General features: G+C 37.7%; 1 protein-coding gene across 2 annotated transcripts; it reads right to left on the bottom strand.

Moving 5' to 3' along the window:
• Nucleotides 1-1220: 1220 nt before the first annotated feature.
• LOC110464925 (F-box only protein 16-like) lies at nucleotides 1221-18413 on the bottom strand. 2 transcript variants are annotated; one of them, XM_021520400.1, is made up of 9 exons: nucleotides 18215-18413; nucleotides 16447-16482; nucleotides 15936-16142; nucleotides 14963-15127; nucleotides 13680-13688; nucleotides 9340-9521; nucleotides 8725-8848; nucleotides 3630-3819; nucleotides 1221-1590 (listed from the first exon to the last, which is right to left on the bottom strand). In XM_021520400.1, exons 1-9 carry the CDS (start codon nucleotides 18284-18286, stop codon nucleotides 1529-1531), a joined length of 1047 nt encoding a protein of 348 aa, XP_021376075.1. In that variant the 5' UTR covers nucleotides 18287-18413; the 3' UTR covers nucleotides 1221-1528. The 2 variants fall into 2 exon arrangements, with proteins under 2 accessions (XP_021376075.1, XP_021376077.1); XM_021520402.1 differs by lacking the exon at nucleotides 13680-13688.
• Between the last annotated feature and the right edge of the window lie 187 nt (nucleotides 18414-18600).

Here is an 18600-nt window from a genome sequence, read left to right as displayed (position 1 = left end):
AGAATACAAATGGGGAACCAAAGTTAAAGAAATGTTTATCACTACACTTTTCTTGAATCTTAACAATACATTTTCAGAAGTATACTTAAAACGTTGACATCTGACACAAAAATGTTTGACAAAGAATGGGGAAGATTCGTACCTCAGTAATGGTAACATAATAATAACTCGAGGTTCTTATATACCGCTTTATCACAACCTAGTTCATAGGTCGTCTCAAAGCGGTTTGCAAATTATTATCCGTGGTTATAGGGCCTTTGCAAACAGCCAATACCTTTCTCAATTCCCTGGGGAGCATGCAACCAGAGCTGCCATTTCGGCGCTAACAGCTAGCATTCAACAATTCTAGCACTGCCCAACCATGTACTCATTTACAGCTGAGTAGACTGTAACAAGCAGAGTAAAGTATCTTGCTCAAAGATACAACACAGTGCTGTGCAGTGACTCGAACAAGCAACGCTTCGTTCATGAGCCCCGCGTCCTACCACTAGACTACCGTGCCTCCAGTTACACTTAACGGAACAGTTACAAAATAACAATGAATAGTAGTGGTCATTTTTTTTTTTAAAGTTGATATGTAGGTGAAAAAATATATAATATAATATGCTAATTAGGGCAAGACCGTGAAATATATTAAATATTTCACTGCTTTATTGGAAATCTGAACACCAGTTATTTGTGATCATAAATGTTGAAGTTTAAAGTAAAACACTGATGAAACATCACCAGCTGTTCTGGAGTAAACTACACTGTATATATCACAGCACTCACAGAACTCCTGTAATGCTATGGTGTCAGGATAAAAAAGGATAGAATCTATATTCAATAATATTCTCAACCTATGACATAAGTATGAATTTTTCAATAAAATATTATAAATCTAATAAATGTGTATCAAATGTGATTATATCAAATGAGATTTTTGATGTTCAAGAAAACATCACATTTTTTCATACAATTAGATGAAGATTTGGATAGCAAAATAATTTATAAAATAATTGCTATTAATATGAGCTAAAGAAAACGGTTCTAATGTAATTGTACGTATATATAGAGAGAAGATCTAAACTGCTTTCTTTTTTCTTGTTTATAGTAGAAAAAGCTATCACACATGTAAATGATCCGATTTAAAACAGAATTCTGCCAGCATATTCACTAAAACTAGAAAACTGTGTCACCAACAAATTGTCCAGTGGTGATTCCAGACACCAATTAGCTGGGGGGGGGGGGGGGGGGGGGGGGGGACATTGTTTTACAGGATTCCCCTCGGCTTGAGGTGGCTTTTGAAGCTCACCTAAAACATACAGATCAACGACCTGCTGCAGCGAATGACTTCTTCCAGTTGTCTACCTAATAAAATGAATTTTATTATCTATCTATGTTGATTATACACTAGGGACGGGAGGCTACATCCTATAAACCATTAGACAGAGTTCAGTACATGTCCACCATGTAAAAGTCAACCAATATCCTAGGTTCAAGGTCTGCAAATTTCTCAGGTCAGGTTAATTACATTCCAGGTCAAGGGTCAGAGATCCTCATCAGAGTCAGTCGGCACATCCCAGGGTTTCTCAGGAAATAGTCTTGCTGCTATAAATAAACAAACAAAAACATAATTTTACACAACTTTTAAAAAACCTACTGTTTCGGATATTTTAAGAGTTTTATGTGTTTGTTGCAAGATGGGCCTACATTATCTGTCTAGATGTTTCTTTTTCCTGAACTATGAGGGTTGGCTGCATAGTTTAACTAGTTGGTAAATTTGCCTACATATGATAGCACTGATCTGATACCTACTTTACAGAGGAAAGGACAAACAGACATAAAGAGGAAAGGACAAACAGACAAAATAAAGAGGAAAGTACAAATGGACATAAAGAGGAAAGGACAAACAGACATAAAGAGGAAAGGACAAACAGACATAAAGAGGAAAAGACAAACAGACATAAAGAGGAAAAGACAAACAGACAAAAATAGGAAAGGTCAAACAGACATAAAGAAGAAAAGACAAACAGACAAAAATAGGAAAGGACAAAGACATAAAGAGGAAAAGACAAACAGACATAAAGAGAAAAGACAAATAGACATAAAGAGGAAAGGACAAACAGACATAAAGAGGAAAAGACAAATGGACATAAAGAGGAAAGGACAAACAGACATAAAGAGGTAAAGACAAACAGACAAAAATAGGAAAGGACAAACAGACATAAAGAGGAAAGGACAAATGGACATAAAGAGGAAAGGACAAACAGACATAATGAGGAAAGGACAAACAGATATAGAGAGGAAAAGACAAACAGACATAAAGAGGAAAAGACAAACAGACAAAAATAGGAAAGGACAAACAGACATAAAGAGGAAAAGACAAACAGACATAAAGAGGAAAAGACAAACAGACATAAAGAGGAAAAGACAAATGGACATAAAGAGGAAAGGACAAACAGACAAAAATAGGAAAGGACAAACAGACATAAAGAGGAAAAGGCAAACAGACATAAAGAGGAAAAGACAAACAGACAAAATTAGGAAAGGACAAACAGACATAAAGAGGAAAAGGCAAACAGACATAAAGAGGAAAAGACAAACAGACATAAGGAGGAAAAGACAAACAGACAAAAATAGGAAAGGACAAAGAGACATAAAGAGGAAAAGACAAACAGACAAAATTAGGAAAGGACAAACAGACATAAAGAGGAAAGGACAAATGGACATAAAGAGGAAAGGACAAACAGACAAAAAGAGGAAAGGACAAACAGACTTAAAGAAGAAAGGACAAACAGAAATAAAGAGGAAAGGACAAATGGACTTAAAGAGGAAAGGACAAACAGACATAAAGAGGAAAGGACAAATGGACATAAAGAGGAAAAGACAAACAGACATAATGAGGAAAAGACAAATGGACATAAAGAGGAAAGGACAAACAGACAAAAACAGGAAAGGACAAACAGACATAAAGAGGAAAAGGCAAACAGACATAAAGAGGAAAAGACAAACAGACATAATGAGGAAAAGACAAATGGACATAAAGAGGAAAGGACAAACAGACAAAAAGAGGAAAGGACAAACAGACTTAAAGAAGAAAGGACAAACAGAAATAAAAAAGAGGAAAGGACAAACAGACATAAAGAGGAAAGGACAAACAGACATAGAGCGGAAAGGACCAATGGACATAAAGAGGAAAGGACAAACAGACAAAAATAGGAAAGGACAAATAGACATAAAGAGGAAAAGACAAACAGACAAAAAGAGGAAAGGACAAACAGACTTAAAGAAGAAAGGACAAACAGAAATAAAGAGGAAAGGACAAATGGACATAAAGAGGAAAGGACAAACAGACATAAAGAGGAAAAGACAAACAGACATAAAGAGGAAAAGACAAACAGACAAAAATAGGAAAGGACAAACAGACATAAAGAGGAAAAGACAAACAGACATAAATAGGAAAGGACAAACAGACAGAAAAAGGAAAAGACAAACAGACAAAAATAGGAAAGGACAAACAGACATAAAGAGGAAAGGACAAACAGACATAAAGAGGAAAGGACAACAGACATAAAGAGGAAAGGACAACAGATAGAAAGATTTTTACGGCTACCTGTGGCAGAAGATTTACATAGTTGGTAACTTACATGGTGGATCCCTGCCGGACCGTGCTGAGATGGGATGTGCATTCTTGGACTTGGTTGGAGGACTAACTGGGCCTGGACGTTGAACAGTCTCCATACCAGGATCAAACGACACATATGGTGATCCAGTCTTATTTTTGGCCCACTGCGGTCTCCCCAGCCCATCGTTCTCTGTGAAACCTGTGTTCAGTCTCTACAAGGGAAAAAGGAATATCATTAATACACTAGGTCAGAGTGGGTAATCTCGCCACACAGAACAATGTTTCTTGACCATTAGAGTCCTTCTACCTGATATTATCTTTCAGAGCAATAAATCAGAAGCCATTTTATTTTAGACTTTTGCTCCAATAAAGTTATAATTCATGTTATTGAAATTCATCCCGAAAATGAAAAATCAGCTTCCAAATGTGATTTTCTGCATTACAGGAGGTGTTTTGTGTTGCAAGACTAAATACAGTATAATATAACTGGAACAAAATCCTGTATCACCATACGTACCAGTATTTCTGTTATAAGATTACTTATTCAATGTCAGGTCCATATTATATTGTGCCTAGCAATATCAAATTTTGTCACCCTTCTTATTAGTAACACTCTTTCTGACTGGATATCTTGCTGGGGTCTATATTTCTATTGGCCCCGCTCTGCCGGGGTCTATATTTCTATAGGCCCTGCTCTGCCGGTGTCTATAAAAGCACATGCAAGGGGAGTTAACTCAAGCTAGAATCTCTCTTCATAACAACAAAGATGGTACTGTTCACCACTCACTCAGAGGATGATAAAGCCTTCTAGAAATCTAAAACATGAACAAATTCAACGAAAAAGGGAAATGAGGGGGTCGCTGTGTGATTATTTAAAAGAAAAAAAACAGCCAGCAGATTTTCAGCCAAAAAGGTGTCTGGTAGGGGCTATTTTGAGTGAACAGTCAAGTATAAGTCAAACTCACAAAGTGGCATATAACTTTGCAGAAAACATTAAAAAAAGATTGTCAGGGTGACAAATTCATTATGTCTGGGTAAGGAGGGGTCTATGAGCCCATAGACCCCTCCTAAACCAGAGATACCGAATAAAAGAGGTCAGAGGTCAGTCAGGATTATAGAGGTCAGTCAGAATTATACAGATCAGTCGGAATTATAGAGGTCACTGACAGGAGGTCAGTCAGAATTATAGAGATCAGTCAGAATTATAGAGGTCAGACAGAATTCTAGAGGTCAGTCAGAATTCTAAAGGTCAGTCAGGTGTATAGAGGTCAGTCAGGATTATAGAGATCAGACAGAATTCTAGAGGTCAGTGACAGGATTACAAAATTAAGTCAGAAGTATAGGGGTCAGTCAGGATTATAAAGGTCTGTCAGAATTCTAGAGGTTAGACAGAATTCTAGAGGTTAGTCGGATTTATAGAGGTCAGTCAGATTTATAGAGGTCAGACAGAATAAAAGAGGTCAGACAATATTATAAAGATCTGACAGAATTATAGAGGTCAGAAAGAATTATAGAGGTCAAACAGGATAATAGAGGTTAGACAAAATTATAGAGGTCAGTGGCAGGATGACAGAAGCAAGTCAGAATTATAGAGGTCACACATGATAATAGAGGTTAGACAGAATTATAGAGGTCAGTCAGGATTATAGAGGTCAGACAGAATTATAGAGGTCAGTGACAGGATTACAGAAGCAAGTCAGAATTATAGAGGTCACACATGATAATAGAGGTAATTCAGAATTATAGAGGTCAGTCAGGATTATAAAGGTCAGACAGAATTATAGAGGTCAGACAGAATAATAGAGGTCATCAGAATTATGGAGGTCAGTGAGAATTGTAGAGGTCGGTGGGAATTAAAGAGGTCATACCGGATAATAGAGGTTAGTCAGAATTATAGAGGTCAGTTAGGATTATAGAGATCAGACAGAATTATAGAGATCAGTGATAGGATTACAGAGTTAAGTCAGAAGTATAGGGGTCAGTCAGGATTATAGAGGTCTGTCAGAATACTAGAGGTCAGACAGAATTCTAGAGGTAAGTCATATTTATAGAGGTCAGTCAGATTTATAGAGATCAGACAGAATTCTAGAGGTCAGTCAGAATTATAGAGGTCAGTCAGGATTATAGAGGTCTGTCAGAACTCTAGAGGTCAGACAGAATTATAGAGGTCAGTCAGGATTAAAGAGGTCAGACAGAATTATAGAGGTCATTGACAGGATTACAGAGTTAAGTCAGAAGTATAGGGGCCAGTCAGGATTCTAGAGGTCAGTATCTACCAGCTCACCAAAATTATATTGCTGTTTAACACTCTAAGAGTCGTGTGTCTACCAGCTCACCACAATCCTACTGCTGTCTGACACTCTAAGAGTCATGTGTCTACCAGCTCACCACTGATCTACTGCTGTCTAACACTCTAAGAGTCATGTGTCTACCAGCTCACCACAATCCTACTGCTGTCTAACACTCTAAGAGTCGTGTGTCTACCAGCTCACCACAGATCTCTAAGAGTCGTGTGTCTACCAGCTCACCCCAGATCTACTGCTGTCTAACACTCTAAGAGTCGTGTGTCTACAAGCTCACCCCAGATCAACTGCTGTCTAACACTCTAAGAGTCGTGTGTCTACCAGCTCACCACAGTTTTACTGCTGTCTAACACGCTAAGTGTGTCTACCAGCTACCACCAGATCTACTGCTGTCTAGCTCTCTAAGAGTCGTGTGCCTACAAGCTCACCCCAGATCTACTGCCGTCTAACCCTCTAAGAGTCGTGTGTTTAACAGCACACCACAGATCTACTAAGCTCACCCCAGATCAACGGCTGTCTAACACTCTAAAGAGTCGTGTCTACCTGCTCACCACAGATCTAGTGCTGTTTAACACTCTAAGAGACGTGTGTTTACCAGCTCCCCACAGTTCTACTGCCGTCTAACACTCTTAGAGTCGTGTCTACCACCTCACCACAGATCTACTGCTGTCTAACACTCTAAGAGTCGTGTGTTTACCAGCTCACCACAGATCTACTGCTGTTTAACACTCTAAGAGTCGTGTCTACCAGCTCACCACAGATCTACTGCTGTCTAAAACTCTAAGAGTCATGTGTCTACCAGCTCACCTCAGATCTACTGCTGTCTAACACTCTAAGAGTCATGTGTCTACCAGCTCACCACAGATCTACTGCTGTCTAACACTCTAAGAGTCGTAAATCTACCAGCTCACCACAGTTTTACTGCTGTCTAACACTCTAAGAGTCGTGTCTACCACCTCACCACAGATCTACTGCTGTCTAACACTCTAAGAGTCGTGTGTCTACCAGGTGACCACAGATCTACTGCTGTCTAACACCCTAAGAGTCGTGTCTACCAGCTCACCACAGATCTACTGCTGTCTAACACTCTAAGTGTAGTGTGTCTACCAGCTCACCACATATCTACTGCTGTCTAACACTCTAAGAGTCGTGTGTCTACCAGCTCACCACAGTTCTACTGCTGTCTAACACTCTAAGGGTCATGTGTTTACCAGCTCACCACAGATCTACAGCTGTCTAACACTCTAAGAGACGTGTGTCTACCAGCTCACCACAGTTCTACTACTGTCTAACACTCTAAGAGTCGTGTCTACCAGCTCACCACAGATCTACTGCTGGTTAACACTCTAAGGGTCATGTGTCTACCAGCGCACCACAGATCTACTGCTGTCTAACACTCTAAGGGTCATGTGATTACCAGCTCACCACAGATCTACAGCTGTCTAACACTCTAAGCGACGTGTGTCTACCAGCTCACCACAGTTCTACTGCTGACTAACACTCTAAGAGACGTGTGTCTACCAGCTCACCACAGATCTACTGCTGGCTAACACTCTAAGAGTCGTGTGTCTACCAGCTCACCCCAGATCTATTACTGTCTAACACTCTAAGAGTCGTGTTTCTACCAGCTCACCACAGTTCTACTGCTGACTAACACTCTAAGAGTCGTGTGTCTACCAGCTCACCACAGATCTACTGCTGTCTACCACACTAAGAGACGTGTGTCTACCAGCTCACCACAGATCTACTGCTGGCTAACACTCTAAGAGTCGTGTGTCTACCAGCTCACCACAGATCTACTGCTGTTTAACACTCTAAGGGTCATGTGTCTACCAGCTCACCACAGTTCTACTGCTGTCTAACACTCTAAGGGTCATGTGTTTACCAGCTCACCACAGATCTACAGCTGTCTAACACTCTAAGAGACGTGTGTCTACCACCTCACCACAGATCTACTGCTGTCTAACACTCTAAGAGTCATGTGTCTACCAGCTCACCACAGATCTACTGCTGGCTAACACTCTAAGAGTCGTGTGTCTACCAGCTCACCACAGATCTACTGCTGTCTAACACTCTAAGAGTCGTGTGTCTACCACCTCACCCCAGATCTACTGCTGTCTAACACTCTAAGAGATGTGTGTCTACCAGCTCACCACAGGTCTACTGCTGTTTAACACTCTAAGAGTTGTGTGTCTACCAGCTCACCACAGATCTACTGCTGTCTAACACTCTAAGAGTCGTGTTTCTACCAGCTCACCACAGATCTACTGCTGTCTAACACGCTAAGAGTCGTGTGTCTACCAGCTCACCACAGTTCTATTGCTGTCTCACAATCAACATCTAATGGCTGACTGTACGCGTACCAATCTAAGAGTCGTGTCTACCAGCTCACCACAGATCTACTGCTGTCTAACACGCTAAGAGGCGTGTGTCTACCAGCTCACCACAGATCTATTACTGTCTAACACTCTAAGAGCCGTGTGTCTACCAGCTCACCACAGATCTATTACTGTCTAACACTCTAAGAGTCGTGTGTTTACCAGCTCACCACAGATCTACTGCTGTTTAACACTCTAAGAGTCGTGTCTACCAGCTCACCACAGATCTATTACTGTCTAACACTCTAAGAGCCGTGTGTCTACCAGCTCACCACAGATCTATTACTGTCTAACACTCTAAGAGTCGTGTGTCTACCAGCTCACCACAGTTCTATTGCTGTCTAACAATCAACATCTAATGGCTGACTGTACGCGTACCAATCTGATTTTTTTTTTTTTTTAAATGAAATAAAATGAGGATGAAATAAAGACTGACCGGCACAGAGGCAGAAATTGACCTCCTGGTCGACATGTTGAGGGCATTGTGACCCGCCTTTACTTTACTCTTGGCATTCTTCGATACCATCTCTGCCTCGGATCCATACGTCATCCTCTTCCTTCTGTAAAATGGTAAAATAGTATTAACAAGCATAAATTGTTTTTTAACATTTTGGAAATAGTTCACTCAAAAAGTTTAAATTTTTTCTGTAACATTTATTACAGATGCAACAAAACATTTTCACAGAAATATATCTAGGAAATAAATCATAAATGATATTGAAATGACATCCCATATTACATTACAACACAATGATGACTATATAGAGCTAAGATGGTGGAATTTTATACTTCAATAATGACCCAGAAAAAAGTGAGGTTTTCATAACAGTAGCAGTAAATCTTGATTATGTGGATTAAATCTGTGTCCACTTAACTTTTACATGAGACGGATGAAACTCACAACAGACTTTACATTTTAGTTCGCCATAGTCTTGTTAGAAAGAAATATTCTTAGACTTGCTTCATAAATCTCCTATGAAATGGAACTCATATGCTATATATATCACAACATATTCCCGTCAGTAAATGTATCTTTACAACAATGACCTACATCTTATTGACACTCTGTACAACGTCGTCGTTCTCCAGCACATTATAACGCCACGTGTCTTTAGGGACCGGGTCAGATCCACGCCAAGGCGTTTTCTCCTTCTTCTTACTCTTGTGCTTAGATACACGATAATCCTTTTCAAGGTCAAGCTTTAACTTCTCCAGCTGTTCCAAGGTTGAATGCTGCAGTAAACACATAACGATGTTCTAAAAGTTTAGTTTTATACATACATTATCAAAAAACACAAACTTTTTAAAAGTAGAATATTAACTCTGTGCTATTTATATGTGTAACAATTTACCTGACAATCTGGACCTAGAATGATTACAATGTGGTTAAACATGTCTATAGCTTTCAATGAATATATCAATATAACAAAACAAGTTTGAACTACAGCTTTGTAATGGATATAATAAAAAAATATCAGAAATGCTCCAGTTCATAAAAGAAGAAGAAAATACTACAAATAGTTTTCATTTTTTTCATACACTGTATATATATACATGTATAAACATTCATACCTTAATGATAAACAGAAAACAGGTTGTTACACAGCGTAACCTTGACAGGCAATTACACAGCCTAACCGCGACAGGCAGTTACACAGCGTAACCTCGACAGGCAGTTACACAGCGTAACCTCGACAGAGAGTTACACCGTGTAACCCTGACAGGCAGTTACACAGCGTAACCTCGACAGGCACTTACACAGCCTAACCGCGACAGGCAGTTACACAGCGTAACCTCAACAGGCAGTTACACAGCGTAACCTTGACAGGCATTTACACTGTGTACCCTCGACAGGCAGTTACACAGCGTAACCGCGACAGGCACTTACACAGCCTAACCGCGACAGAGAGGTACACTGTGTAACCTCGACAGGCAGTTATACAGCGTAACCTCGACAGGTAGTTACACAGCGTAACCTCGACAGGCATTTACGCTGTGTAACCTCGACAGGCAGTTACACAGCCTAACCCTGACAGGCAGTTACACAGCGTAACCTCGACAGACACTTACACAGCCTAACCGCGACAGAGAGTTACACTGTGTAACCTCAACAGGCAGTTACACTGTGTAACCTCGACAGGCAGTTACACAGCGTAACCTCGACAGGCACTTACACAGCGTAACCTTGACAGGCATTTACACTGTGTAACCTCGACAGGCAGTTACACAGCGTAACCGCGACAGGCACTTACACAGCTAACCCCGACAGAGAGTTACACAGCCTAACCTCGCCAGGCAGTTACACAGTGTATCCTAGACAGGCAGGTTACACAGTGTAGCCTCGACAGGCAGGTTACACGGTGTAATACCTTATTTGTACATAAAACTTTGAATTAGAACTGTCAATAATGTCACTAATGAGATTTTTTTCAGCATTTAATACATCTTTCAAACTGTATCTGTCCTATAGCTATATTAAAATTGCTATCACATTTAAGATGATACACAAGGTATAATTGGCCTGCACTGAAACACTAATATATTTACTAGCCGGTGAGATGAGTGATGATACTAGCTAGATGTGAGGGATGAGAAGACACATGCACAGGTACCGTACTCAACCTCTTAAGCACCCAATTCCTTGTATTGACACCACCTTGCCTTTTACTAGTTCAACTCCCCATATACTTTGCCATAATTTGCTGAAGAATGATGAATAAATTGTCTATAACGTTGTTTTTTTGTAATTTCAGAAGATTCTGCCATCACTTATTTTCCCCTAATAATGGAATACAAGGAACTTACTAGGTTGAGTACAGTATCGGACTATATTTGTGATTATGTTGCGACTTACTTGTGGTATTAACACATAATTGGGTAATTTTGTAAGCTTAGCTTCTATTTTCCACTTTAACTATTTATCAACATACTTATTACTGTCTCACATGTATTAATCAAAGTAGTAGTTGGGAGAATCGACTTAAGTCAGGTCATGATAAGTTCTTAGAAATGATTGTAAATAAACCATGATGCCTATTAAAATCAACAGGCAGGTTAATTTAAGACTCATTAAGACTCACAGCTTGAAAAAAAGGTGAAATATATTTTGCCCTTTCAGATAAGACAGCTTCATAATATAGCATGTACTCAGATATAGTGTATCCAAATTTGTTTAAGGAGCAAAACCTTGAAAGTTTAACCTCCTTAATTAAATTGAAGCACTAGTGCACAGTATAGGTAGGACACGTATGTCACATGCTGTTTACACACTGGCAGGCTAGCTGTAATACTAACAAGCAGGGGCTTTAAATATCACTGAATAATACACCTTTAAGTATTGTAATAAATCCTGGGAAAAGATAGACAGGGTATTTAGAATAATTTGATTAAACACTTTTTCAAAAATCAATGATAGCTATATATATATACAACACAATTTCAATTGTTACATAATTGTATTCTCAAGAAAACCTAACATGATCAATAGCAGGTTTAGGAAGCATCTGAACACTGTGTGAGATGATTACATTGATATCTTAGTTCATTACGAATACATGTAAAGTAAGAGATAAGTAGCAGATTAAGCTATAATACTAGTTAAATGTTTTTTACAGTCTGAGTAAATATATATCGGTCAATTATCAATATATCTTATCAAATAGGCTGCATTTCTACCAAAACAGTCAAAAGTATATCACAGAATATAACCACATATTTAGCTACAGAAAGTTAACTATAGGACTCCGACATGATAAATCTAATACAAGTTAATAGGGTAATACCAGCAGCCATCTAATGTATATTGGAATGCCTTATAACAACACAAATTACACACTAGTCTATAGATATCATAAATGAATGAGATTATAGGCAGGAAAATTATTTTATTTTAATTATTATTATTATTATTATTTTTTTTTTTTTAAATCATAATAAAACATTATTTTGTTAACAATTATTAATTTATTTTCTAGTTTATTTTCTAAAACATCCTATTTTCACCCTCTAAACTACTTGTAAGTCAAGTATGCTGGGCTTTCAGTTTAATAGGGAAAATGTATCAATTTGTACATAAAACATGAACATTATTCTGGAACATTTTTAACTTTCAAATCAACCAATTAAAACTCAAAAGTCAGTGTTTAGGGCAAAAAACTCTACAATAGACAAAAAACTGCGAGCTCTAGAACCTTTAAAATCCTCGATATACATTAGCCTACCATCACTGTAAGTTAGGGATGTACTACACATACCCTTAACCCAATAGTCCCACACCACAGTGTCATGTTTTATACAGGTAAATCTAGAGAACTGATTCATGTAACATGTAATAATCAACCTCAAAAAGCTTGCATTGATCTATAACACTAGGACAATTTCACAATAACAGATAAGGGAGATAACACACTTCCATCACAGATAATTCACTAACTTAAAGTGTCATAACAGTTACAATGAACTATATGACTTACCTACTTCTTACTCAGACTTCAGACTTTCAGAAGGATTGTCCGAGATTTATTTTCAGATTAGACACTGTATACTTGAGGAAACTTTTGCACTTTGCTGATAAAATTCCTATCCGTCAGGTGTTATCTTAGCCCTTTACATCTTATTACTTTGTTTACTATGATTTTTACTGATATTTGCTGTAACAATAAATTCACCCTCGTTGTCAAAGGCAAAAAAAGGCAAAAGTTGCATTGTGCAAAAATTTCCAGGTATGCAATAATTAATTAATTATGTTGGGTAATTTTGGTAATTAATGCAATAAATAGCGTTATTGATCTTACTTGGAAACTGTCCTTTTTACAGGTAAAATAACAAAGTTTTGTACATTTGTATGAAATTACAAAAAATATTACATAGATCACCCAACTTGTAAATTGAATAACATGCAATGAGAAACAAGTGAATATTTAATTAATATGTGGTAGAGAATATGCTGTTCACACCCTGATCAGTATCACCTATCTGATCTCAGTCACATCCTCATCCAAACTGTTTGTACCAAGCTACAGACATGGAACACTTAAAACTGCTTGGATTTAGATATTTCGAAGACAACATCTTATATTTATACACCAATGTAACTGCCTTACAGTACTGAGGGATCCCAGCACTGGATTACAGTAATTAATTCATTTTACAATTCCAAGATTTTTTTTTTTGATTTTTTTTTTTTTACTATCTTAGAAATAATAACATCATAACCAAAATCCTATCTGAAGCTAACTTCAGGCAATGAGTCTGATAACGGCCAGATTTTAGCTGACAATTTGAATGTGCATGCAACTCATGCAATGCATCAACATAGGTTAACAGTATAAAGCTACTGAGATCAGGATCTGAACAACATATTCCAGGCTGGCAGACTAGAGTCAGATTTACCTGGGGATTCTGTTGACGAGGAAAATAGGGCAGACATAATTCAAATTCATCAAAAATATCAACATAAAGCATTTCTTTTTAGATTTTTTTTTTTCATTCAACAAAACTATTTTTTTTCAAATTTGATTAAGTAGAAGAGGAAAAACATCATAATATGAAAATTGAAACAAGAGGCCCAGAGGGCCTGTATCGCTCACCTGAATATTGAAGCAGTCATAGCAAAAAATTCTCTTTAAATATTATATTGCACTAAAAATATTTCACTCCCAAACTTTGTCGACTCCATCAGTTGAAACTACCAGTCAAATATTATTTTATGATTCTATGCTTTTTGGTTCTTCTTCAGAAGTTGTTTGAAGTGTTTGACATATTTTTCCCTGTAACCTTGTAAGTAGGTCAAGGTTATTTTCATTTGCAAATTTTATTAGGCACCATCCCAGGAAGCTACCAGCCAAATATTACAAATTTATGCTTTAAGATTATTCAGAAAAATTGTTTGAAGAGTTTGACATATTTGACCACTGTGACCTTGAAAGTAGGTCAAAGTCATTTTTATTCTCAAATTTGTCAGGCTCTATCCCAGAAAGCCACCAACCAAATATGAAGATTCTCTACCTTTCAGTTTTTCAGAAGAATTAGTTTGAAGTGTTTTACACATTTGACCCCTGTGACCTTGAAAGTAGGTCAAGATCATTTTCGTTCTCAAACTTTGTAGGGCTTCTATATATATATATATCTATCTACCATCAAAGTTTTTAGCCAAATATCAGGACTCTAGGCCTGTCCGTTCTTTAGAAGAAGTTGTTTAAAGGTAAAGTTGACGGAAAACAATGGATGAACGATGGACAGAAAACGGACGAAGCACCATGCGTAAGCTCACTTGCCCTTCGGGTGAGCTAAAAACTCTGTATGGTTGTACCAATGTGCACATAGTAAAAGTCTCACTATGAAGAATGGTGAGATTAAGAATGAATCAATAAAAACTATAAAGTGCAATCATAATTTAAAAACTCATTTCCCATTATCTTAAATTTAAGTCAAATTTTATCAGAATTTACTGGTGAATAGAGAATGTCCTAATAAAAAGCATGATGATTTATATAAATCAATGAATCACTAAAATTGAGTAAGCAAATTACTACTGTGCAGTATGAATATATGTCAAAACATCTACTTCAAAGAATGCCCAGTAATAAATGTTTTGTTTTTCATTTATTCAGGGGAGATAATTAGTGAAATGATTTCAGTATTTTTCTGGAGTTTGTTAATAGCCGAGTACATACCGAGGGTCTGTGCACCTTTAGTAATCTAAGATTTTCCACATAATTCCGTTTCCAGACGCCAGTCTCATAGGGACTTGGTGTGAAGGACAGGATCCAGCCTAGCCTTAGACATTTGGGCATCCACAGTTTGTCACTCTCCGACAGGTGCTTCCAGTACCAACACACCTACAATACATACGTGGATTTATCACATGACTATCCTGTTATAAGACTCAGTGTAATAACACCCATTACATAAATATTGTTATGAACACACATGTAATATCATCCTGGAGGGTTTTGATTGGTCAGTCTATTCACATTTAGTGTGTGTTTTCGTGGCCAGTTTAGACAGCAGTGGGCTTGCGAAAATCCCATTTGATAAGGACCTAACAAATACACAGTGTAGATGGACGGAGTTGATTTTGCGATTAATATGACGGGAAACCGTCTAAAACTGGTATCTGACGAGCCATCTAGGCCTAATGTTACTGGGAATACCAACAAAATCATGCAGATAACGGGTCATAGAAATATACAATCTGTAAATTATTACAGTCAAATAACCTTTGATCAGTACAAGATCATTTTGCATATATTATCTGTCCCTTCATGATCAGGAACCGTGGCTCTCGCCTTAACACAATGTCAACAGAATCAGTTGACTGCGACTTGTAACAAGACTGTGGTTCAAAACAGCCATGAACATGGCCTCATAAATGAATTTTCTCTGAGGACTTCACACAATGTTTGGTGGTAATTTGTATGGAGAGCACTTCCGGTATCCATATCAATGTGGTTCCAAACGAGGACAACGTCAGGCATCCAAAAGCCTTGCAAAATTAAAACACTCTCAGCTAGTTTCATAAATCTCACATCAAATGGAAAGCAATATGAGATCCTCTATATAACTCACACTTCTAGTATTATCTCACACTTCTAGTACTATCTCACACTTCTAGTACTATCTCACACTTCCAGATCCAACACCTACCCGAGCACAACGACACAGCGTCCTGGGATCCAAGAACGATAGGATGTAGACAGACAGTACGCGTGGGAGCACACGCGTAAAATCCTCGTGAAAAGCTGGGACTGTCTCGTTCAGCAAATCTCGAGCATAGTGTAACTGCTTGTGTTTAGATCTTTGTACCAAATCTTCAAAGATCTTTTTTCTTTGTTCATCAGTCCATCTATCAAACTGTAAGACAATAACATGAATAAGGAACAAAATGTAAAAACTTAACTAATTTTCAATCTGATGTAGAAATATAATTCAAGATTTTACATACATATGTACATATAACAAAAAGGCTCAAATAATTCTGTAGAAATCACTGACTGCTTAAAATGTTCTTTTTTGCAACAGATATTAATATGGAAATAAACAAGAGGACTTGTGAGAGATTTGGCCTTGTATGACCTGATTTCTTTCATTGGTCATAATGCAATATAAAACGAAACTTTTGAAATTGAGCAAAGATAAATTACAAATATCTACATACCCATTTTCCTATTAAGGCCTTCCTTTCATCAAATATCTGCGGAGGGAAAAGAACATAAGGTTAATGACATCTGACATTTATATGTGTAAATGCATCAGCTTAAATGCCCGAGACATAAAACCAAGTTCTGAATGATTTGAAATCCGATATGTCCACCAAAGCAGCCGTTTTGAAAATTGATTTGAAAAATGGTTCTGACCAATAAGTGTTAATCTAATATGGCCACCATGATTCCATTTTGAAAATCTGTTAACACTTTTAACTCAAAATCTACTGAACCAATGTTAAATACTGAAACTTGGTTGGATTTATCAGCACAAGGTCTTGGGCCCGTATTCATGAAACCGTTCTCATGCTCAAGCATGGATTTTGTGCTCAAACCAACTTTCTAGTTACTCACTCAAATCATGTCAGACGATCAATTAGTCAATTTATATATGTAAACATTGAAAACAGTATTTGGCTTTATATCTCTTCAGTTTTCCCCAAATTATTGACAAAATAAGATTTTATTATCAATTTATAATGGAAATAAGAAATTAAGCTTGAGCACAAAATCCATGCTTGAGCATGAGAACAGTTTCATGAATACAGGCCCTGGTTTATTATTGTCATTCTGGATCGACTATGACACAACACATACCCCACATATCCAAATTTGCTCAGGGGAGTGACTAATAATCAACAAGCGGTACTGATCAGGACCAAAAACGGAACATATCATCCTAGCTTGTTTAGAAGATTTCCGAACCGCCTTTTTTTGTTTAGTCACTCCCCTGACCTATAAAAGTGGCGTTCGCTCATGTGGGAAATTTTGAATGATTGAAAACCGAGGACTCTACTGACGGAATTAAGCAGCTGTTGGTTATAATAAGAGCAGCTATGGATCAATAAATAATCCATTTGTGAGATATGTGTTGTGTCGATCATAGTCAATTTTGGCTGTCAGCAAACAGTGTCGTAGAATTCCACATTTTCATATAGAAGTGCGCTCTGGTTCCACACCATCCTCAATATCCAGGGATTACGCTCACTTTCGCTCTCTACACCCCTGGAATATGTCATGGCAAAATTGAAGGCACGAAGATAGCTGTTTGATTGGTGTCAGGTAAAAAAACCTGACCAATCGCTAGGCTGATACCTGTACTTTGAAGATTACAAAGGAGACACGCACGACTTTAAAGCCTGTCAATTTTTACCGTTACGGGACCGCAAGATTCTTTTGATGTACATCAAAGGATCGAACAAGTATTCTTGTCTCATCAACAAGGTGGCGCTCACCGAGCCTTCAATTTTGCTATGACATATTCCAGGTGTGTAGAGAGCGAAAGTGAGCGTAACCCCTGAATATCGAGGATGGTCCCACACCAGATATCTATCTGTCAAAATATCCAAGTCTGATTGGTGTCAGGGCCAGAGGATAATTGGGCTACACAAATTATGTATACACAGTATGGATTCCTTTTTAATCTGGATATTTGACTATGACCTATCAGAGGGTTAGAAGTTTGGGTGAATATAGCAACTTTCATGGGGCTTGTAGAACCTTCAACAATTAATGAATATTAAGCTTTCTTCACTTTTTCATGGACAATATCAGTCCGACTCAACTTTGTCATATCAGGTGCGACATAATTATATTATTTTGTATTACTTTGGTGAATAATCTGTTTCGATGTGGAAACCTTAGAACAGCGTAATGTCTGATACATAGTGGATTCTACTATAGGAGTCCCAGCAGGTGCGTGCCCGTGCACCACTTACTAACCTGGTTATTTGTATTTCCATTGCTGAGCGGCGTCCATGTGCTCTTTGTTCGGTTTTTTGCAATCATAGCCATTCTGTTGGTTGTATTGTTGAAATATACGCCCTGTTTGTGACAGTATGACTTTAGTAATGTAGTATAAACTGTCGATAATTAGGAATGTTTACATCCATCAAACCGCGAGTCAGCCATCTTTGATGCGGGTTTGTTGCCGTGGACGGAATTAGTCGAACATTTTACAGCATTCATATTTTGACCATATCTGACTGAACGACTATATCTTACATAAAAATGATGATGTGAATATATTTTTGATAAAATAAATTATTTAAAACAAAATAATACTATATTATTATTAGTATATTTAGGTCATGTTGACGCTTGAAGCG

The sequence above is a fragment of the Mizuhopecten yessoensis genome, unplaced genomic scaffold (assembly GCF_002113885.1).
Source record: "Mizuhopecten yessoensis strain PY_sf001 unplaced genomic scaffold, ASM211388v2 scaffold11041, whole genome shotgun sequence".
Classification (NCBI taxonomy): Eukaryota; Metazoa; Mollusca; class Bivalvia; order Pectinida; family Pectinidae; genus Mizuhopecten; species Mizuhopecten yessoensis.
Note: the sequence above shows the minus strand (reverse complement) of the source record. Positions and strands in the feature narration are given on the sequence as shown.